Raw genomic sequence first — 22,858 nt, forward strand, 5'->3', positions numbered from 1 at the left:
TGCATTTCCTTGTTGTAATGCTAAAATAGCAACTGATTTTCTTTCAGTTTTGATTGTTTGGGGTTCTGTTGAAGATCATTTTTAACCACCTATGTACAATGGCACAAAAATGTACACCTGTGAATAAAATGGGTTTAATTTCCATCATTGACTTGGAGATCTCTGGAATGTAACCACAGGGTAGACCTCACCGATGCGGGTGTGGGGGGTACTAGGTAGGTTTTTCATGGCAGTGGGCATTTCAGATATCCCCTCCTGGCAATCACCTTCATGGGGGCTATGTCTTCCCAATAAATGCATCCTTAGAATAACAGGTATCTACAATTGACTTTGGTATTTTATGATTTAAATTCACCTCTCAGCTTAAGAGGAACAGGGAAAGAAGGCGGCTCAAGTAGTTCATTTGTCTCATTCATTGTTTAATTGGGAAAATTGCAAAAATTTCAAGTTTATTCATGGCTTTTTTTTACTTAAAACTATTCTTCTTTCATGTCTGAAGGTCCTTGACTATCTTAATCTCATGGAAACCACTTGCTCTTTCACTGGGTCAAACTTTTCTAGGGGATGACATTTGAGTTCAGGTTTTTGGCTATTAACAAATCAAGTAGGATATGACCTTTGAGAAAAATGGTGTCTCATACAGTCCCCCCACCCCCATCTCATTTTGTTATGTAAATAGTGCCCTTAAAAGCCTGCATCTCTTCACTTTTGAGATATCTACCCCAAAGCAGGTGGCCTCGCCTCATTTGCTTGTGCAAATTCAGAAATCCCATGTACAGAGTTAGAAACAGATCAGAGATTAAGTTGAAAGCACAAGTCAGGAAGATAAGTTTTAAGTCATTTTTGGAAAATGCCTTCCAAACTTAAAGCTTTCTGCTTAAACCAGGAAAAGAGCAAAGGGGCATTCATAGAAATGATTAAATCAACTTTGTGACATTGGCCACTGTGAAGGATTGAACATAGTGGTCTTGTCAGAGACGTAGGGGGTGGGTGATGGTACAAGCAACACCAAAGATCTCCACGGGCCTGGGGTCTTTGGAGCCCATGTACTGCTGGGTGACCTTTTGGCCCATCTCTGGGCCTCAGTTTTTTTTATTTGTGTTGTGGGGTTAATACACTTTAATGCCTTACTGGGTTCTTGCAAGAATCAAATGAAATAACGAATAAGAAAGAACTTAAATGCTGTAGTTTGCTGGGCAAATCTGTAGGTCGAAAGAAGAGACCTGGTGGGCCAGCAGCTCATGGAGGGCTTAAGAATTAACAGCTACAACCTCTCCATTTGGTTGCATTTGCTATGGGTCTCCCCGGGGAGGGGGACAGACCTGTTCTTCTCAGCTCCAAACCTTGTACCGTCCAAATGTTGCCAAAGGGATTATGTTGGGGCAACATAAGGGAACACGTACCTCTGTCTCAGGACTGCCCATAGGTCCTGCATTTTGAAATAAGTAAAACAACAAAAGCAGGAAATGTTGAGCAAAATGAAGCAATTCTAGTTAGATGCCTTCTGGAGTAATAATCCTGCATCTGGCCCCTTGAGGGTGGGCCCTTTTTTTTTTTAAAATGCATTTCTAACCCTCACTGTCACCAGAGCTCCTTAGTTGGGCACTTAATAAATGATTATTGGATAAATGGTTTTGCAGGACATTGAACAGGCACTTTCAAATGGGCCTCTAAACTTGGTGGGACATTTTTGCAGTGACCATACCCTTCTGAATTTGCAGAACCAAGTTATATCTCCATTCAGAATATAGTCATCCATTAGACAAAAGAAATCTATAAAGGTGCTCAGTATATGTTCAAGATAATAATATAAACTATTTCAAAAATGAGAAATTCATTCTGAGATAATTCCAAAAGAGATGATGAGGGTAGATGGGTTACCTGTAACTGGCTTGTCTGGTTGAGTTGAGTAATTGAATAATTTGAAATAAATACAGCTCTGCCAAGGGAGCTGGTTGAACGTCATCAGTGCTTCACATGCTGCATGTAAACTCTGGCACGTGGAGGGGCTTTTGTAGGGGGAAAGTCCCTCTCCAGGTATCTCCCCTGCCCCCCACCTCCCAGGGAGACCAGTAAGACCTGGCGTCTCTATCCTGGAGGACTGAAGTGCCTTCCTTTACCAACTCCTGGGCCTTCAGCTCTCCGCAGTTGAAAATGGGGCATTATGATGAAAACAGTATCTGAAATATCCTTTGCATTGATTCATTAACCACCAGCTATTTCTCACCAGTCATGAGGTGCTAAATGGTTATTCTTTCCACCTTCCTATTGCAGGAAGCAAGGCACACAATGGCTTAGAGATTTCTCTGAAATCGGGCCTTAAATTGGCAGAACTGAGAAAGAAGAGAATCTTCACTTTTTTTCTCCCCCGAGGTGACAGAGTTTTCAGATGCTGGAGGGATGCTAGAGGGAGGTCTCAGAGGGACAATGGGCTGCTCTGTAGAGGCTGAAGCAATGAAAAGGTTATGAAAAACCCCACCCTCCAGGCCCCACAAAATGTAATTAAAATAAGAACAGTTACAAAGCGTAAAGAGGAAGTCCAACACAGTTGTGAATTTTCCTATGATGATCATGTGAAGGCATTTTGAGATTTCAGACATCAGCTTCTTTATTTAGAAAACAGTGAATGGTTTCTGGTAGCCCTGCTGTGGGATTGTCTGCAATTGTCTGGTCTGCATGGCAAGCCCAGTGACAGGCTCCAGGACGGCATGTCCCAGAAAAGATCTCCTAACTCAGGGTTGAACTGGGATGTTCTTGGTTCCTTTACTCTCATTGTCATGGCATAACAAGGGTTCAGCTCCCATCTTTGTGGGTGCCTTCAGCAAACATTTCCTGAGCACAGACCAAAGCACTGTGCCAGGTGTTGGAGACAAAGTGAAGGAGGCACAAACCCTGCCATCCACTAGGGAGAAGGCCTGTGCTAATGCATGAACTGCTTCCAGAGTGGGGAAGCGCCATGAGATGCATTGCTTCTAGCTCAGGATGTCCGCTGAAGCAGAACAGTAAGAGCTAGTATACGGAGGGAAGAAAAGTAGAAGCTGTGTTCCTTCTGGTGAATGGCCTAACTCCCGTCTAGTCTCTCATGCTCTAGGCACGAGCTGCTTGGCTGAACTCTCCCTTGCTTCTGGGCATTTACACAGGCTGTTCCCTGTGCCTGGAATATCCCTGCTCACCCCTCATTTTTCCGACCTCGTCCTTAAGGCCTTAGCTTAAATGAGGAAATCTTTTCTAACTTACTCCAACCAGGTTAGCTCTTCTATGAGTGCCCCGGCGATCTGCACTTCTTTCTTAAAGTCACCACTCTTATATGTTACTTTATGTTTGTTTTTTTCACCTAGATTGTTTTAGGAGGGAGATTCACCCCTCAGTTTCCAGGGATGCAGGTGCACAGTAAGTATCTGCTAAATAAATAGTGAATGAATGCAGGAGGACTTGGCAGAGGAAAAGTAAGAACAAGAGCTAAAGACCATTTAGAAGCAGACCGTGGAAAGCCTTGAATGACTGAAAAAGAGATTTAGAATACACGTCCATTTTGAAGGAAAGTTCTTGGTTAATTTACCTGCAATTTTAAGGGTTGTCTTGCCTGAGAGAGCTGACTTTCAGCTTATTCTGCCTGATGTGGGATCCACCCTTGAAAAACAGCTGGCTTCAGAGAGTCAGTACCTTTGTGTCAGGAGCACAGCTAGTCCACCTAAATTTATTTTCACTGTTTTTAAAATGAAAGCTTTTTTTTTCACCTACACTTACCCCTGCATCCTAACAGAAATAGCTGGGAGAGGGCTGTCCTGTCAAAGCATGAAACGAGACAAATGCAAACACATAAACTCAACTGCACCTGTTAAGCCACATGCCAAGGAAGAGCCCTCCCCACAGCCACCCCATTACCTTACTCAGTACAGGAGCCCCCAGCAGCCAGGCCATGAAATGGTTAAGTGCGCACTTTCCCCTCTCACCCCTGCTCACTGGACTGCCTGTTTCGGAGCTGCTGTGATATGATGGATGTGTCTGTCTCCATAGTGAAGTGATTAATAGGCATCTGTGTAGAGCGGACCCGGTGACCACAAAGACAACAAAGCCTCTCTGTGTCCTTTAGAGAAATATGCAAAGGCAAAAAGGAGGATGGACATTTCCTTCAGGGCCAAGCCAGAGCGGGTTTCGTGTTGGGCCTGAGAGCTAACAAAGATGGCAAAACACCAAGAAAAGCCCTGGAGTAGGATCCCCTAAAAATAAACTCTTGATTTTCCTTTAGAGTAAGACAAGCCTGCAGTTTCCTTGAAATCCTCATAACAACTTGGGTGAATGGAATCTAACAACCCAATTTTTGTTTGAAAATCTTATTGCAACAAAATGCCAGGCTCCCAGTCCTGCAAGGCAGTATGAATGAATGACCTAATCGCAGGCCAGGCATCATGGCTGCTAACCACAGAGGGCCGGCTGTAATCCCTAGTAAGGAGAGAAGAAAACAAAACGGGGGGAAAAACCTCCTAACTGGAGACAATTTATCCTCAAAGCCACACCCCACCGGTGGAGATGACTGTAGTGAAAATGCAATGGGAACTCTCTGTGGTTATCTTGGCAGGAAGGAGCCCTCTTCTTGTCTCAGGGCATAACGTGAACCAGATGGTTTAAGAATAAACTGAAGAGCCGGCAGCCATGGAAATGGGCTCAGAGTTTATAACTCAAACTTTCCTTTTCCTGCCCCCCACCACCCTGAAGATTAGGTGCTGGGAGGAGCCATGGTCCTCAAGCGTATTAAGTTAACAACTCACCAAAGTAGAGGCAACTTCCCGGCTGTATTAACTATCCTCAGTTCAAAAGCTATTTTAAAGCTCACATAGTGAAATAGTGCTTACTGTGGTTGCCTGTGGATGAAGCTACTTCCAGTCTTGTCACCTGTGAAATTGTTGCTTTTTTTTCCCCTTTCTTTCTTTTTTTTTTTTTTAATTGTTGGGATGCCATCGCAGGCCGGAAAGGAAGAACAGGAGTGAAATTTGTTCTGTTTCACATTTTTTAGAGGAGAAACAGCTTAATTTCTCTTTGTGCCAGCGGGAGCCCTCGGGTCTGTGAGGTCTCACACTTGGCACTGCCTGTTGGGGGCTACACCCTTGCATGGATTGGGGTCTTGATTGGGCCTCATGATAAGATGGTTTTTAAAGCCATGCCCTGAAGTGTTGGTCTGTGGTTGCATGTGTTAGAACTGTCACTGTCTTCGTAAAGGTAATGATATTTCACATGGGCAAAGTTTTAGTGCAATTTAGGTTCTCTTCCTAATAAGACTGGAAACCCAACATCTAAGCAATTTCTCAAACCAGACAAAGCATTTCTGTTTTCCAGCTTCCTACTCCCATTGTCTTGCTTTCCTCTCTCACAAGGCATCAAAGCTACAAAATGGGGAAGTGGATCTCCCACTAAAATTTCACTAATATTTGAAATTCAGGTGATTCTTTGAATCATTTGCAGTGCTTAGATTTTTTTTTTTCTCTACAAAGCAAAGATAAATATGAGGAAACAGGTCTGAATACTAAAGCTGCCACGGAAATACAGTTCTTGGGACCTGGATTATAGATGAGGCTGGGTGTTAACTGGTGAAGAACCTAAACCTAGAAGTCATAAAGACCTGGATTTGAGTCTTGGCTTTATATCTAACTAGTTTTGTGACCTTGGGCACGTCACTCAGTTTCTCTGAGCATCAGTATTATGAGATGAATGTTGTTGGAAGAATTAAGAGGTTAAATAAATGAATACATGTAAAGCATTTGGCATCGTGGAGGACATTTGTTAAGGTCCGATTAATAATGTAATAGAAGGGGCGCCTGGTGGCTCAGTCGTTAAGTGTCTGCCTTCTGCTCAGTTCATCCCAGGTTTCTGGGATCAAGCCCCGCACTGGGTTCCCTGCTCTGCTGGGAGCCTGCTTCTGTCTCTGTCTCTCTCCGTCTGTCTGTCATGAATAAAATCTTAAAAAAAAATGTGATAAAAGTATTTCTAGAATTTCTGACAAGTTACCTGCCTCGTACAGGGTCCAAGATAGGCTCTTTTAATCCAGCACTTTGCTAGGGTTTGACTGTGTCAGCCAAGAGTAGAAAAGTAAAGATTTAAACATAAAATCTTAGAGAATGACCTTCATTAAGATAGCCCACAGCCACTTGCAAAGTGTCTTAAATCATTGCTGCTTGGGGCGCCTGGATGGCTCTGTCAGTGAGGCATCTGTCTACCTTTGGTTTAGGGCCTGACCCCCGGAGGTCCTGGTTCTGAACCCCTCGGGCTCCCTGCTGGTCCCTTTGTCCAGGCTTGTGCACACTTTGCCCCGGCTTGTGCATGCTTGCACGCTCTTGCTCTCTCTCACTCACATGTGTACTCTCTTTCAAATAAACAAATAAATAAATAAAATCTTTTAAAAAATTAAAAAAAAAAGTCATTGCTGCTCAGCAATCAGCATCACCTGGAACTTGTTAGAAATACACATCCTTGGGTCCTGCCCAGACTTTCTGAATCAGAATCTTTGGAGTTGAGGTTCATAAATTTGTGTTTTAACAAGCCCACCAGGTGATTCTTATTTTCACTAAAACTTGAGAAACCCTGTCCGGTCTGACATGAATGATAGGCCAGAAAACGCATGTTTAGCTTTAAAAGTCCAGCCTCAGATACCACCGAGGCAAGCCAGACATTCATACTGATGGCTAATATAAATAAAAAAATTTAGTTTTCCTTGGTGTTCAGAGCCTGGGTCTTTAGCAGGCCTTGGGTATGACAGCTCTTTACTGCAGTTCCCATTTTCTGGCAAAGAATACAAAATCAGTGTGATTTTATTGGAAAGACAAACAAATCCCTAACACTTTCCCTTGGTACCTGACAGAACCTTGACACAGGGCCTCAAATGCGGTGGCCCTGCTGTAGCAGAATCAACCCAGTTTGCTTAGAGCCACAAGCTGTTGGAAAAACACCTGTGGTTTATGTGCCCCAGCATGCAGACGGGGAGGGGAATGTCTGATGTGCCCCTCTCCATCATGGGGGCCCTCCAGGAGGGACTGGTCCTGCAGAGCCCAGGTGGGTCCTAGGTTGGGTCAGCCCCATTGGGACTGGGTCCCAGGGACAGAAGCAGCAGTGTCTCCGGGAGCTCACTCTAACTAGGCAGCCTCCTCAAGGGGCCTGTGCATGACATCCTGTCACCTGGAAACTGACTGTAGTGAGTGCACAGCCGTCAGGCAACGTTTGACAGTGGGTCAGGACCTCCTTCCTCCTCCTCCTGCATGCACTGGCATTTCATGACAAGAGAAACTCCTAAAGTTTCTTTTATATTTCTGAATTAGAGGAGCTCATTCCCCAAATCCAAGTCCTGCTTTCTGATCATAAAGGTGCCGAGCTCAACAGCGCACTGCACACAGCTTAGTGCTTCCAGATCTGCTGAGTCGAACTGAATCTGCAAATCCATAGACTTAAGATGTAAGACATCTTCAGTTACATTAAATTTCTGCTGTGTGCTTTTAAATCACGCAGCGCAAGGCCCATCAGCACTTAGGGTATATTTATTGCTGTAACAAATGTCAGATGATTGTGTCCAGTGTTATCCATTATTTATGAATAACAGAGGCTGTAGGACTGGAAACGACAAGCTTTAATATGTCCAAAAGGTTAGGCATAATGCAGATTGCTGCTCTATAAATTTCTTGACACTATTTTCCCTCCTAATAAAGCACTGTCATTGCTGACCGTACTGAACTTTGCATTATTTCTGTACCATTCATGACTGCCTCTGCCTTCAGTGAAGACGTGTAATTGTAGGAACATATTTAACAAGAAAGCATCCTTTTAAAAAGTAGGAAATTTTAAAAGTAATCAGAGTCGGAAATTCCTCTTTTCCCATTAAAAATTAAATCTCTTTATGAAGACAGTTCCTCGGCTGTAGGCTTATGAGAGCTTAAGAAATACTAATTAAAGATGACAAACCCTCACACTGCCCATAATTAGCTTTCTGACACTGATTAAGATCCTGTCTACCATGCACTCGGCATGTTTGAGCATAGCCACCTACTTTTCGCTAGTTAACTTTTCACTGGTTAACCTTTCTGTGACTGGAGGTGCTGGGAGGTTTACAGGTGATGCAGTCTGGGGGGATCTTGTCGGGCCTGCAGCTCGGGCCATATGCTTCACGGGACTTGAACTCTTATTCCCGCAGCCTGTCTCTCCCTGGGACCCACACATGGATACAGCTTTCCCATCTTCTCTCACTCTCTCTCTCTGGTAAGGACATGAATTTTGTATTTTGAGCAACACTTGGAGCTTTCGAGGCTGTGCTCCCGTATAATGTCAAGAAAAGAGAAGCCATCCTCAGAAAATTTCCCAGTTCTCACTTTTTGGCCCTTCCTAGGCTACTTTGCTTATGAAACAGTATGGTTTGCAAAGTGAACCTTGTAACAAGCTCTTTCTTTAAAACAAAACAAAACAAAACACAAGGAAGTGAGGCTATCAGAAAGTTTTGAGATAAAGCTAATATTATTTTTCCATTATTATGCATGATCCAAAATACAAATAGACTCTTTGCTGTTTTATTGTTAGAACAAAACAAATCTTAGAGGAACACCGTGCTGTCCAACCAATTAAAGAGCAAATTTTTAACTTCTCCAGATGTTCAGTTAATAAGATCATGCCTAGGGCGCCTGGGTGGCTCAGTGGGTTAAGCCTCTGCCTTCCGCTCAGGTCATGATCCCAGGGTCCTGGGATGGAGCGCCCCGCATTGGGCTCTCTGCTCAGCGGGGAGCCTGCTTCCTCCTCTTTCTCTGCCTGCCTCTTTGACTACTCATGATCTCTCTGTGTCAAATAAATAAATAAAATCTTAAAAAAAAAAAAGGATCATGCCTAACCTAGTCCCTATAGTCCTTGAACGTTTCATTAAGCTGTCAGAAAACTTTTTATCATTGTGTGTGTTTTTGTGCAAAAGATAGAGAATGGAAAAAAAAAAAGATTGAGGGGAAAGGGTTGGGGGTAAAATGAATTTATGTCAAGGATGATGTGGCTTGGAAAAGTGGCTACAGATTAAAGGTAAGAGGCACCTCTAGAATGTGAATTGATTGGTAAAATACCCTAAGGTGTAAGTTGCTTATTTTAGAAGAAAAAATTCAAGTCTGCATAATCATAATTTCAGCCTTTTTTTTGAGAAAATGGATGTTAGGTGAAGAAAAAGATTTTAGTTGGTATCTCTTAAAAAGAAACTTTAAATATTGGTGTGCATATGCAGGCAGGGAGATGAAATAGCTTCCTATACGAATGACATTTAACTTTTTTTCCCCCATCTAACCTTTCCACAATAATCTCATCAAGACCTTAGATAAATTCAGCAAGTTGTCAGGAGGATACAAAATTCATTAGATCAAATCTACATCTCTGCCTGAACCGCTGGGCATGTCCTCTCTTTCCATGTGGGCTGCTCCGTCCGGCGCCTCCTCCCAAGCACAGGCTCAAGGGAGCCGTGCATATCCTCAGTCCCAACTCCTGGCACCCGAAATGCTTATGGTCCCACTTTCCTTTGCTATTCAGATTCCGCCTTTGGTAGGTGGCTTGGAAATTACTAATCTAGTAAACCCTGGGTTATATCAGCGTTTCTTTCTAACTTCCCCCAATTTCAGAGTCAGATTTGGACAAAAACTCGGTGCCATGCATCCCAGTGTTTCAACTAGAGAGAGAAGCACAAATTGGGAGTTGAGCTGGCTTAGAGCTCTACCTAGGATAGAGCTCGTAGCTTGGCAAGGAGCATCTACCAGGGAAATGCCAGTGAGGTGTAGAAACAGACACTTTAGATCCAAAACAGATGTAAAGTTCCATTTCCCCAGCTTGCTGTATATGTGTAACTCATAACCTAATGTTATTGAGGGATCCATTCGTTACATGTCTGTCATCCTCTTGATCTCCGTCCTTCCTTCCCTCCTATGCTCCTTTCATCCCCTTTTCCCACCCATCCACCTTCTATCCGCCACTGCCCACAGCTACAGCCCAAAGCCCTTAGCATAACTTTGAAGGCTCCAGACTACCATTTCAATCTCAGGTCGAGTTGTGGCCCTCCAAATAGTCCATCATGCTAGTCACAGCACACTCTGTCTTACACTCTGTACTTTCTTAGCTTCATGTTCCGGTCATGTGGCTTATTTGGCTCGGAATGGCCACCTTCCTCCTTGTTATCCTTCAGTACTTTGCAAGGCCTTTCCCTCAGATCCCAGCTTGGATTTGAGCTGTGTCTCCCTTCCTACTGTCTTAGATCACCACTGGTCCCTCTTTCCTTCTCTTACTTGGACTTCACTCTGCCCCACTGGCTAGCTAGGAGGTCACCTGCACATAGCCCCTGAGAAACTGATTTCCTTGACTTGAAGACTTATGTGGAATTCAGATCTGTAGCCACTGTAACATTCAGTTTATGGCTAAATGTTTGTGGAAAGCTTGAACCAAGAAAGGGAGGTTGCCCTTATGTCTTGCTTTTAGCTGGGGTTTTTGTCGCCATTATTAAACAAATTTTCTGGTGCTTTCTAGATTCTAGTTGATCTCTTTCAAAGGCGTGGAAATGAGAAATGGAAAAAAAGGGCAGCCGTATAATTAAAGAAGAAAAAATTTAACATATTAGGTTAACATAACAGTTGATATAAACCTGAGGTTAAATAAAATTAAAAAGAACCAATAGTTTTAACCATGCCCTTGTTTAGGAACAGTTTGATTTCTGAGTCTTTCTAACTTAAAAAGGGCATTTGAGGTGAGCCTGGGTGGCTCAGTCAGTTAAACATCTGATTCTTGGTTTCAGCTCATGTCTTATCTCAGGGTTGTGAGATCAAGTGGCCTTGGGCTCATTGCTCAGCAGGGAGTCTGCTTGTCCCTCTCCCTCTGCTCCTCCCACCACTCCATGCTCGCTTGCTCTCAAATAAATTTTTAAAAGTGGCATTTGAAAGTCTACATTCAGTGATAATCTGTTGAATTACTCTATCACATTTCAAATGCAGGTATAACTTTTAGTGATAATTCTCTGGTAATATTTTTCACAGAATGAAAATTTTAATTCCTCTTATATGGGTTATTCTAGGGTTTTCTCAGAGTTATAGGGTAGATGTAATCTAGACATTAGATTTTATGTACGCACTGAAGAAATTATCAGCAGTCTCTCCCCAAAGGATTGCCAGGTAGCAAGTATGCAGAACATCCAGTTAAATTTCAACTTAAGCGGAATGATAATGTTTTAGTATAAGTATGTCTCAAGTGATCTGTTGGACATACTTACCTAGTATTCATGACTTATCTGAAATTCAAATTTAACTAGGAATTCTATAATCTAGTAACTTTACCCTGGGACCCCTAAATAATGTGCTTCTAATGATTCCCACAAATTTTCTTTGGACCCATCTGTACTTTGGAGATGGAAATAACAGTAACAAAAATGGTGCCAAACCTTTATGGGGCCAGTATAGGATAATTTACAAATTAAAATACTAATGGACTAAATATCAAAAATCGTATCTTATTTTTCATCATCATCAGCAGTAGCAACTTTAGATACTTTTCGTGAACTTTGAAGGATTGCTTTTCTCTAACACAGCAGAAAAAAGTGCACTTTAATTCAGAATGGTGGTTGGTACAACAACCATTGTCTGAGCATGCCCACTCCTACCCGGTCCAGTCAGGTGTGGATTGTGGAGGGGCAGGTGGGGCCTCCTGCCCCATCCACTGGTAGTCTTCCCCACCAGACTGAACCCCGTGCTCTGAATTCTCCAAGACTGCCCGGCCATCACATTTGAAAATGGTTTTACTAATAAATGCTGTGCAAATTATCAAGGGCTTCGTTTTTTTGGAACAAAGTTAAGGCTGTTGGAAAAAAAGCCCGAGTTTGGCAGCATTTCTACCAAACCTTAAAAAGTGAATGCTACATCAACCATACCTCCCTCCTCTCCCCTCATCTCCTCTCCTTTCTGTATCCACTGGTGCATGACGCCCACAACATGGTGCTGAAGGGAAGGGCTAAAGAAATGGGTCTGAGAAACCGTCTTCCAGAAGCTGTGTCCTGACATCAGCCAAGCTGATGAGTTTGTCTACTACCCTTTTCTAAAATCTGCTGTGCGCACTTCAGCTTTGTTCACGCAGGCAGTGGTGGCCAGAAAGGCTTTTCAGGACATGTCTTTACTATGTGTGCTTTGTCTGTCTGGCAGTTTGCTGGTTCTTGGGTAGGAGCCGCGTCTATCTCTAGTTTAGCCTCTGACTCCTTATTGGCTTCCCATACTGCATGTGCAGCCAGTCATAAATTTTGCTTGAGACGCCTCAGAAGACATTTTTGTTATGGCAGTGGTACTGAGGAAATGGCAGAGAATATCTGACCCCAGTGTGGGAGTCAGGAGAGGCGGAGGACCTTGTTTTTCTTCCTTTACTGTTGTCCTTCCTAACAATTCTCTCTGGTGTGAGATCACCTACATGAGACTTGATAGGAGCCAAGAAATTACTTTCCCCATAGAATTGGGGCACTTTAAAATCCCCAATCCATTAGATTTTAAGGATCAGAGGTTGTTAAAAAGCTAGTGCCATTGGGCCATGCTCACCTCAAATTGGATTTCTCAGCTTGTTAATGAGGAAAGCCTGGCTCTGAGGTTTTGAGGCTCAGCATAGGTAGAGTTTGAATGCGATCAGAGGGACAAAGGGGTCAGGAGTAGGCTACTGCCAGGTCAGGGGAACACTGTGTCACGAGTCCAGACCGGTAATGGAAAAGCAGATGGGCAGCAGAAATGCTGACGCTCAGCTTTCCCTCAGCCACAACTTGGGGATTCACTAGCTACAGGTATCCTTGGGGGCCCACAGCTGGTCTGGAGAAGCTGCTCACCAGATGCTTAGCAAGACTAGAATCAGTAATTTCCTTTTAGTCTAAACCCGTTTTACTCTCAATTCCTACTTGACCAAACTTCTCATCCCCAGTCACAAAGCTCAGTAGTTGGAAGAGATGTCAGAAGTGCACTAGATCATAACATTGCAACACAAGAAGCCCAGCCCACAGAAGCATGGTGGTTGTAAATCTTGTTCCTCCAAATGCCAGAAGCCATGATTTGATAGTAGTTGAATCCCCACTGGACTCCTCTAATTGCCTGAGGCCAGAGTTACCCAAACTTTAGTCATGCAGCTACTAATACTACAGTTTTAGTGGTACCTGTGAGTCTTACCTACCATATTACTTAGTAATTTTAACCCCCTGGACTTCCCACATTCTCATTTACTTAGTATTTTATTTAAATTACCTTTAAAATGTCTTTGAAGTAGAAACTTTGTCGTTATCATAAATGGGGGTAAAAGCATCACTTTTCATAGATAGAAGGTAACCATAAAAAAGTAACTGAAAGCAAAACCGCTGTAATTTCCAGTTGGTTCCAGCTGCATGGCAAAGCCCCCAGCCCAAACCTGTTTATTCTTCTCAAAGTGGGAAGTGGCAAGTTAAGGGAGTTGGTAACAATGAAGCACCAAACTGAGACTTCCCTTGACATAACCAGGAAGGCCGAAAGAGGAATGAAAAGGACATGACCTTCTCGTACAGGTATCAGTATTCTTGAAGGCTGTGATGTCCCCAGCGACCTAAATCCTGTCCTATAAGGAGCTGCCTGTCCCACTGTGAGGCCCTACTGCTGGAGGCCACATGGTGTTGGAGGAACCATTGATGAACTCTATCATCTAGAAAATTCTGTTCAGGATTGTTTTTGAAGTATGGACAACATACTCATCACCATACTTGACAGACCTTATGAATCTTGCTGCAGTGTTATTTCCCAAAGTAGGAATTGCTTACACAAGTGGCTTGTACATTGATTAAAATATATTCAACATTTACTGTATGTTTTAGTTTAAATTATTCATCTGATCTCTAATTTAAATTCGGTTTCCACATCTTTTTCTTGTGTGCAGCGAGTATATATCCTCTTGACTAAATGTAATTTGATAGTATCTCACTTTAGAGATTTTCCAAAATATATAAGCATACTACAGCGCTGGCATTTCCAATCAAGTAGGAACATCTTTGTATATATTGACTATTTTATCTGTTTTCTGACAGCTCACAAGAACTCTATAAAGTCTTAAGTAGGGGATTTTCTCCTGCTCTGATGTATTGTATCCTAACAGCAGTGGTCAGCATTTACATTTTATATTTATGCTACACAGCTCCCTTGGCAGATCAGTACATGGCCAATTTCCTCACATATCTCTCAGTCTTCTTGGAAATCAGGTTTTATGGTATTAGTACTTTTGGTCAGAAACAAGAAGCACAAGAGTGGCTATTAATTTTCAGTATTGCTTAACCTAAAAAAGAAACCTCTTATTTCTTTCGCTGTGGGAAGGGGGTCGTGGTGGGGAGATGAGCCAGATCTAAAAATAAAGTGGATTTTCTTTCTTATTCATATGTAATTAGAGCCCCTTTGTAACTACTCATTACCACCTCAATAGTTATAGGATGAATAAATAATATATATTTTTAAATGTGGCAAAACCAAGAAAGAAGTAGCCAGGGCTGCATCCAGTTTCTCAACTTGGTGATTAAAGGGCTGGCTCTAGAGGCTCCAGACATCTAGGGACCCAGAGATAAAACAGAGCAGTTGGCTGTGTTTTTACTAATGAATCTAGGGCTTGAAAGGTATCAGGCAATTTTAAAGAAAAGCAGCAAGGACAAGAGACATTAGACAAGGCCAGTAGGGTAATGAAGGGCAAGGCCAGTTACTGAGAGAGAAAATTACTTCATTTTCAGTGATAATGCTTCTGCAAGCCTTACAGGCCTCTTATTATGGCTGTCTCTGTACACGTACAGTGTCAGAAGGCTACTCACGGTGTAGAAGGAAAGAGCCTTGGAACATTCCACAGAAGGGCAGAGGGCTTGGGTCTATTATTTGGAAAGGGGGAGGCTGAGAACAATGGTAGCAGAAGGGGTTAGATCGCAAGGTGAGGATTGGTGCTTTGACAGAATGTGAGGAACGCACAGGATTAAGTCAAGACGAAAGACAACAGCAAGGAAAAGAAAGAAAAAGACAAGCAAACATACTCTGGAAATGCAGAATTGTTTGGAGGATGACGTGGGACATAGAGTGGGGCCGGCTCAGCGGTGGTCAGCAGATCTGCAGGGCAGAGCTGCGGGCTCCTGGGCTTGCTGGCCTCTTACTCAGCAGCCAGAATGAAAAAACAAGGCATGGGGCACTTGACTCCTCCTCAGCAAGCTGGTGAGCGGGACACCTTTTCTGCTTAGTGGGGAAATGTGTGATGTTTTAGAAACAATTCCAGAGTATATTTAGCTCCTAAAGCTGGGGCACACAAATGTCACATTCCCATGAGACAATTGACCCAGTGAAAAGAGCACCCGCCAGAGGCCCTCGCCAAAACCCATGAAACTCTCGCATCCTGGGAGATGCTTGCACACACACGGATGTGACATCTTTAAGGCACCCACATCAGGAAATGAAAAGAAGCGAGGAGCTCACGGATTGGGCCAAGTTAAGGGACATCATCTTGAGTCAGAAAAGAAATAAGACTTTTCCAACGGAGTAACGCCATCACCAAGTCATACCACACAGTGCTTAGCAAAACAGAACAGAAGTTGAAAATAAATCATGAACATTAAACAGAAAAACAATTCAGAGCAAAATGGAAATTAAAATCATAAAAATCATGGCAAAAGGAACATTAAGCTACAATTTTGTTTTGGAAAAATTTTTCTGCATAACAACCCATTGTCATTGCCCCATCAAACCGTAATCAATTGTCAAAAACCAAACTTGAATTTGACAGGGCAAGGCAAGGAGTCAACAGCACAAGAACAGTGATCATGTTACACACCCATGCAGTCCCCTCTGCCACCATTGTTTGACAATTTGTAGACTGCTTCCAGCTTTGTCAATATTCATAATAAGACCCAAGAGAATGAACAATGCCGGATTTTAAAATGATCTGTCAAAGTGTTAATTGGACTCTTTGATAACCTCCATCCCTTGGGGAGTTAACGACTGGAGAAGATTCACGCCACCCGTCTCGGTGAAGTGAAGAGGAAATGATTGGAACCAACAGCCAGCTATTTGGTTGACATATTGAATGCTTTACAGGGATGGCTGTTTGGTTTTTCAGAAAGTCACAGTGGGCAAACACCCAGTGAGTTCACGGAGCCGTCTCTTCTGGAGAACTCGACCAAGACCAACACATCTGCAGTCTGGAGCCACACATGACAAATAATGGCACGTGGTAGGCTTGTGGCCTGCCGTGATGGTTCTGTCCCGCCCCCTGTGAGCCTGGCGCGCTCTCGGAACGGGAAGAGCGGGGATGCCTCCAGCTTCAGGAGGCTGCTGAGGCAGAAGCCACTCTTCTTAAGATTTGGGGCAGGGAATACGAATCAGAAGTTCTAGAGGAGTAAGAAAATGGACTTTGGAGGGGACATGCTCTGGAACAAGTTACAAGGGCCGCACCTGCGCACGGCAGCTTGGCCCATGCAGCAGCGGAGATGAGTTGCAAAAAAGAGGGCGAGAGTCCAGCGCATGGGTCAGCCTGGCAAACGGCCTCTTGAAGTAAAGATGGAAATATGTACATAGAGAACCCCGGGAGGGGGTACGCGGGACGTGACAGAGACTGGCCTCCAAGGGTCATGGTGGCTGGTCTGCCCTTGAGACTCCAACCCCCGCTTGGATGAAACTCTTGAAAACATATAGAAGTGAACAATTCTGAATGAGGGGAAGCAGCTCGCAACATAACTGGGCTTTTCAGGCTCTGATTTACAAGACTGTTTTCTGGACAAGTAAAGGCCTCTTCGATTGCAGCTGCAACTAAAGTAGGATGTGTTACCAGAAGCAGCCACCGGCGAGAAAAGAGAGGACATTTCCTGTCTCTCGTTGAGCAAAGAAAGCAGGGGAGAATTTAGGACAGTTCACAGTAGAGTCCCTTTCATCGAGCTCAGCTTCCTTTCCATTTTAAATGCATAGCAATTCTGCTTGATTAAATGACATATTTTTGTCTCAGCCGTTGTCCTCAAAGGGCAGTTACAGTTACATCGCGGGATCACGGCTCCATTCAAATTCAGCACCACGCGTGAGTGAGGGACGCTACCGGCCAGAGGAGACTCTGGCCCACTGTTTCCCCATTCACGCAGGAGACGGGCCTGTGCTTGGATTGCATGCACATGCTGAGGCCGGCTGTGCCATCCGTCCGTTAACGGAATGGGGGAAGAGGACCTAGAATCCCAGAATGAGCTAAGAGGAGTGGAGAGGGGTCTGCTTTGGGCCAAACTGCACCTCTTTTGGGTGGAGGGAGCTTAGAGGATGTGTTATTTGTTTTGTGTGGTTTCTCCTGGATCGCGGGATAATTTGGGATCAAGCCGAACACAGAAGACTGGATTGCAGTCTTTTTTTTTTTTTTTTTTTTTGAGATGCTTTCAATCGGAGTGTGTTGGAGGTTCCTTCAACACTGCACGGTTCAGCTGGAAGCAGTTACACAGTCCTCCTCACTTTTCCCTCCCTCTCCCCCCAGAGGAAGAGTCATTTCCAAGGCCTTACCCTTCTTGTCTTGGTGATTACGGGAAGACACCGCCCCCAAAGAGTCTGTGCTGTCGGGTGAATGGAGCAGGTCCTTCCAGTCCAGCATTCCCGCCCTAGACTCATACCCCTCTTGAGCCGCCGTGTCTGACGTGGTGGTGCTGGGCAAGAGGGAACTGGAGTGCCCTGTTTTCATCACAAATACAGTTAGGGAGAACATCGCCGGACACCCCCACATTTCCTTTGCTCAAAGGCCAGGAGGGGGGCCCCAGGCTGGCTGGAGGCCTGAAAGGAGGTTGCCCTCCAGGTAACAGGCTTGGGAGTGGGGTTCTGCAGAAGACTCCCTGCAGGTGGAGGGTGAAGGGCCACAGCCTGTTTTTGCTGCTTGCTTGGTGAGCCTGGGAGATTCACTTAATCTCTCTGGGCCTTGATTTTCCTTATGCACAAAATGGGGATGATGACACCTTATCCTCCTCACACGGGGAGGAGAAGGTGACATCGTGGGGAAAGTGCCCAGCAGTGTCTGACACACAGCATGTGCTCAAGAAGGACCAGTGGCCTTCTCTGATATTCGTGTAGCACGACTTAAGGCAGGATGTGTCCACTCTGGGGGACACCCTCTGTGACTAATGGGGTGGGTGGATGGTAATGGAGGAGACTCTTGCCTGTTAGGAACAACTCTTCGGTCCCAAGCCCTTCTCCCCGAGCCTCTCTCATGGAGGGTGTGTCTTGCGTTCAGCTTCAACTCAGCTTCACGGGTTCCCCATTTGTAAGGGAAGTGACAGCTTTCTAAAGGGACCTGCTCCCATCACTGCTTCTCTGGAATGATATCCTCCGCTGCCCCGTGTTGCCATGCCTGTGCCTTCTGTGTCTTGTTCCAGCAAAGTCAGCTGCATGGCTTCCTCACTCTGGCTTGGGAGAGGCCTTTCTTGAGGCCGCACTGACTGACATGCTTTGGATTAGAAAGGGACAGCTTTTTGACCTCCAGAGGCTACCAGAGGATGACGTCAGGAAAAGCATGGCCAGGTTGGGAGTTAGGGCAGAAACTCTGGATACTTTTGTGAACACATTCCTAAGCTTTCCTGCCACCATCTCACAAGGTTAAATACAGGTCGCTTCAGGTGCTTTGATGTAAACTGTGATTTAAAGAAAGTGATTTAAACAGTGATTTAAAGGAAGCCTCACTACCTGTTCTCTCCGGGAGAAATAAATTTTAACCTCTCCGTGATTTTCATCTTGAGTCTTTGGCTCATTAAACCATCTTCGCTATGGCAACCTCCTCTTTCACAGTGTTTGAAAGACCATCAAGGCAAATACTGTGAATGTGGAGTCAGTGGCTTTGGCAGAAAGGAGGAGAGTCACAGGTGGCTCCAGCCTTGGGCTGTGATCACCACGTATGTGACAAATAAAATACTGGTGACCAGGAAGGTAAATGACAGTGATCAGTGCATTGCATTCTTCTTTATGACACTTATTATAATAAGTTGGGTTCCCAGGAGACTCTAGTACTGCACGTAACAGACAACGTATGTAAAAAAGACTGAGGGAAAAGCAAAGAAGCCATGTGGCTCACCTACACTCTAATGATTTCTGCGGAAACACCACTCTCAAATGCCACCACAGCACGTGCCTAACATTTAAGAAACCTCTTTCTGCGTAAATTTTGTTCGCCTCCACGCAGCTTCCAACATTGGCTTTGGTGCACATAGTCTGGTTTCTATCCAGCTATTAGGAACATGTTCTTTTGCAACTCAAGAATACTTGCCTCTAGACTTTCTCTTTTTTTATTTCTGGGTTTCACAGCGCATCTCTTAATACCGATAAGAGAACAGGAGTAGTGAAATTAAGCCAAACTTGTAAATGCAGATTTTCTGACTTCTTTTTTGCTTATATTGCAGTCTGAAACAGAGCCTCTTGTTTTCTACTTCTGAATTCTACACCGCTCTTTGGCGATACATGGTCATCCCAAGAGAGAATTCAGCACCCAGCCTCGGCAAACCATTAGAAATTGCTTTGTAGGGAGTTAGAATGGAGGTGGGGTGGGGTGGGGAACAAAACCCTTTCCTCCAAGTAGCAGGAATTTCTTTTACCTGAATTGATACGCATTTTGAGTACTTTCAATTTAACTGTGTTCAAGGGGCAATTTTATGGTAATGCCATAAGTGTGGTTTAGGGAGAACATTTCTTAATACGGTAATCTAGGGGAAATATATGCCTAAGGGACACATTCGCCGTCGAAAGATTTCCTGGACCATATGCTGCAAATACATGGAAAACTCATTGGTAATGGAAAGCTATGGCTATGAGAGGAAATTAATGTGGACCAGATGGTAGTTAGGTAGAAAAATGCTTTACACAAATGTGAGAAATCAGCTCCTTCCTATTGCTGAAGTGTTAGTCTAATACCCACTGCATCCCCATTTTCTATATGTAAATCTAGAGAAACCGTGCATTTGATGTATTCAAGATTAAAGAAAAAAATTGAGCATCCTGAGGTTTGTATTCTTTTAAACTTAAGATAGGCAACACGTGTCACTAGTGAGCCAGACAGTTGGAGAAAGCAATGCCTGATTCTCAAAAATTTTAGAACCGCCTTGTAAGAGCATAGTTAAACAGCAGTCCTTCGTTTGATATCAGAGAGGTATGTCATTACTACTTCTCCAAGCTTAAAATGTTAAAAGGAAATCATTTACATTCTTTCTTAAAATCTGATTCTACAGGCTGTATCATTTTTGTATATTCCCTAAGAGACTCCGTAACCAAAATAATGCTACGCAAATAGGCATTTATTTGTAGATATGGTGTTACAGGTCAGTAGATTTGGAGCCTATGGTTTTGTCTTGTTCATCCATTAAGAAGGGTCATATTTTAATCAGTGGAGCTCAAGATGTGTTCCTCTTTTTTTTTTTTTTTTTTAAGTAATCTCTCCATCCAACGTGGGACTTGAACTCACGGCCCTGAGATTAAGAGTCGCATACTCCACTGACTGAGCCAGCCAGGCGCCCCTGATATATTATTCTTATCATATGCAAAGGAATAGATTTTAGGAGTTAATTTTAATATGCATCATATTGTTTCTCTATATCTACAAGTCTTTGTGACTCCAGAGGTTAGAGACCCTTCAAACCACTGTTATCTGTTAACAATGATTGTAGCCAATTAGACACAAAACAAGAGATACTAAATCAATACAAGAAAGGGAGAGAGAAGAAAATAGGGTCCAATTCACTAAAAAGAGGTTCTTGCAGTTGTGACTGCTGTTGCACAGAATTTTTGCCAAGCAGAGAGATTGCAAGACTTATTGCAATGATTTCTTTTTGTGAGTCAGGCAGTTCACGTTTCATGGCTCTATGAGCCTCAGCTCAGCCACTGAACATTTTAGGGGGGATGTGCAAAGGACACAGCTAGAAACAGTGGGTGCATTTTAGACTTTGTGGTTGGCTTCTTAGTCTGTGTCCGTGCTCATACAAATAGCAATTTGGTCTTTGATGGTAGAAATACAGTGCCTAGACCAGCGCCTGACACCATGGTGGGCATTCAACACATATTTGAGTGAATTAATTAAATCTGTTCTAGGTTTTTTAACTCCAAAATAAGCATCTCTTGGAATAGTTTGTGAAAAGAAAGTCTCCTGTGCTTTTGTAAGTACTGTCTGGACCAGATCTTATTTTGGTGGTCAGTCAGTCATCTAGCCACTTGGCGCTGAACAGATGTAGCTTAAAATGGACAGGATCATTAGTTGAAAGGGAAATTCCAACTCTTCTTTAGTTTCATCACAGAAGCCACTGATCAAGAGCTGAGGGTGAACAGGCATCATTCCTTAAGATGTTAATATGGAGGAATTAAAATGTTCCTTTCCCTTTGTAAAGGAACTAGAGATCCATAGCTTGGAGGGAGACTTTTTGTTCATAGAAAGTGTCCCATCGTCTAATTATTCTTTCTGTGTGAGAAATTACCTGGGAGTTAAAAAATGGTCTCCGTCCAATTGATGAATGCTCGGTAGGTTGCTGGTTCAATTAGATTTAAGACCTGAATTCCTCAGTATCTGGTAAAGATTATTCAATTATAGGAAATGATTGCAAAGCATGATAGTGGAGGCGAGCAGGTGCTTAGTGGGTTCTCCTTCTGAAGGTGAGCTAAGCTAGACGACATCTGCCTCCTGAGAAATTTTTGTTCATTGTTGGTGTTCAGCGTTCTGGTTTGAGTCACAGATACAACCAAAGGTGGATGAATTCTGTGGGCTCATCTGCTCTCGTGGCCCCCCTTCACAGGGGAACCAGGCATTGTTTCCCATATCAGCACAGCTCACTTAGGAGTGCACAGGCTTTAGGCCTTCCAAAGAGGCTTTTTATTTACGGTAATTAGACACAGGGAGTAAGAGTTTATTCCATAGAGCTGTTAAACACATTTGTAGCCATCTTGAACTATTTCTCTGAATCCTAAACCTGCCTTTCTTTTCTCACCCCCCCCCCCCCCCCCCGCCTTCCTTTATGCCCTGCCTCTACATTTAAAGGCTGTCCTGGAATTGTTACTGTTAACATATTTTTAACACAAAAGCTATACAGCCTTTGTGCATCAGTGAAACTCTTAGTCCCCATTATAATGCAAAGCTTCAGTCTTCCATCACATGTGTTTTCCATATTTAAAAAAACACATGAATAGTTTATCCTATAAACGTTTGGGGGAACTCTGAGAAACAGCAGTGGAACACTTCAGTTCCATTTCAGTTTTTCTTATAAAGGGCTCAGAATATTCTGTTTATGGACTTCATGGCTTTGTTTAATGTAGTGTCTGTGTATTTCAGAGCAGGAACAATGGGGTAAATCCTGTTTGCACATCGTTTCCCCTGCGTCAGTCTTCCTTGTATACATTTGGAAGAACTCTCACTGAAAATACGTCTAAATACACATACTCTTTGGGAACTTAAATTTCGATGGCTAATTTTCATGTGATATTGGAAAGGTTTGCCTCCTAAGAACTGGTCTCTGCATGATGTACAGATTTTTTTCCCCCTGCAGAGGGCAGCGCCCTGAAAGTCAGCATTTTCGGGAATGGTTCCCTGCCAGTTGAGAGCTATGGCCTATTACTTACACGCACTGTTCTTTTATCTTGGATATACTTATATCCAAAAGCAATTTCTTCTCCCTTAAGAACTCATTAAATATATTCACAGAATTCCCTGAGGTTGGCGAATTTCGTGTTCTGTGGATTAAAAATGTAGAAGCCAGTCTCATATGTCAATTGTCTCTCACAGGCAGTGATTTTTGAAGCATCATGAGATGGAGAAATAATTTTAGTGAATTGGGGCCCTGAAGTAACGAAGAATCTGGTCCATGATGTTTAGGGATGAAAACTATAAGCTA

At 43.5% G+C, this 22,858-nt stretch overlaps 1 protein-coding gene across 4 annotated transcripts in view; it reads right to left on the reverse strand.

Moving 5' to 3' along the window:
• Positions 1 to 22,858, reverse strand: part of SEMA6A (semaphorin 6A) — a 127,242-nt gene that overhangs the window by 6,215 nt on the left and 98,169 nt on the right. For 3 of the 4 annotated variants that reach the window (XM_032335407.1, XM_032335408.1, XM_032335410.1), the window contains one exon: positions 17,517 to 17,681. The exons of the other annotated variant lie outside the window; for it this stretch is intronic. In XM_032335407.1, coding sequence (XP_032191298.1) covers positions 17,517 to 17,681 — 165 coding nt within the window. The remainder of the gene's footprint in view (positions 1 to 17,516; positions 17,682 to 22,858) is intronic. 4 annotated transcript variants of the gene reach the window in all.

Source organism: Mustela erminea, chromosome 3 (assembly GCF_009829155.1).
Source record: "Mustela erminea isolate mMusErm1 chromosome 3, mMusErm1.Pri, whole genome shotgun sequence".
Classification (NCBI taxonomy): Eukaryota; Metazoa; Chordata; class Mammalia; order Carnivora; family Mustelidae; genus Mustela; species Mustela erminea.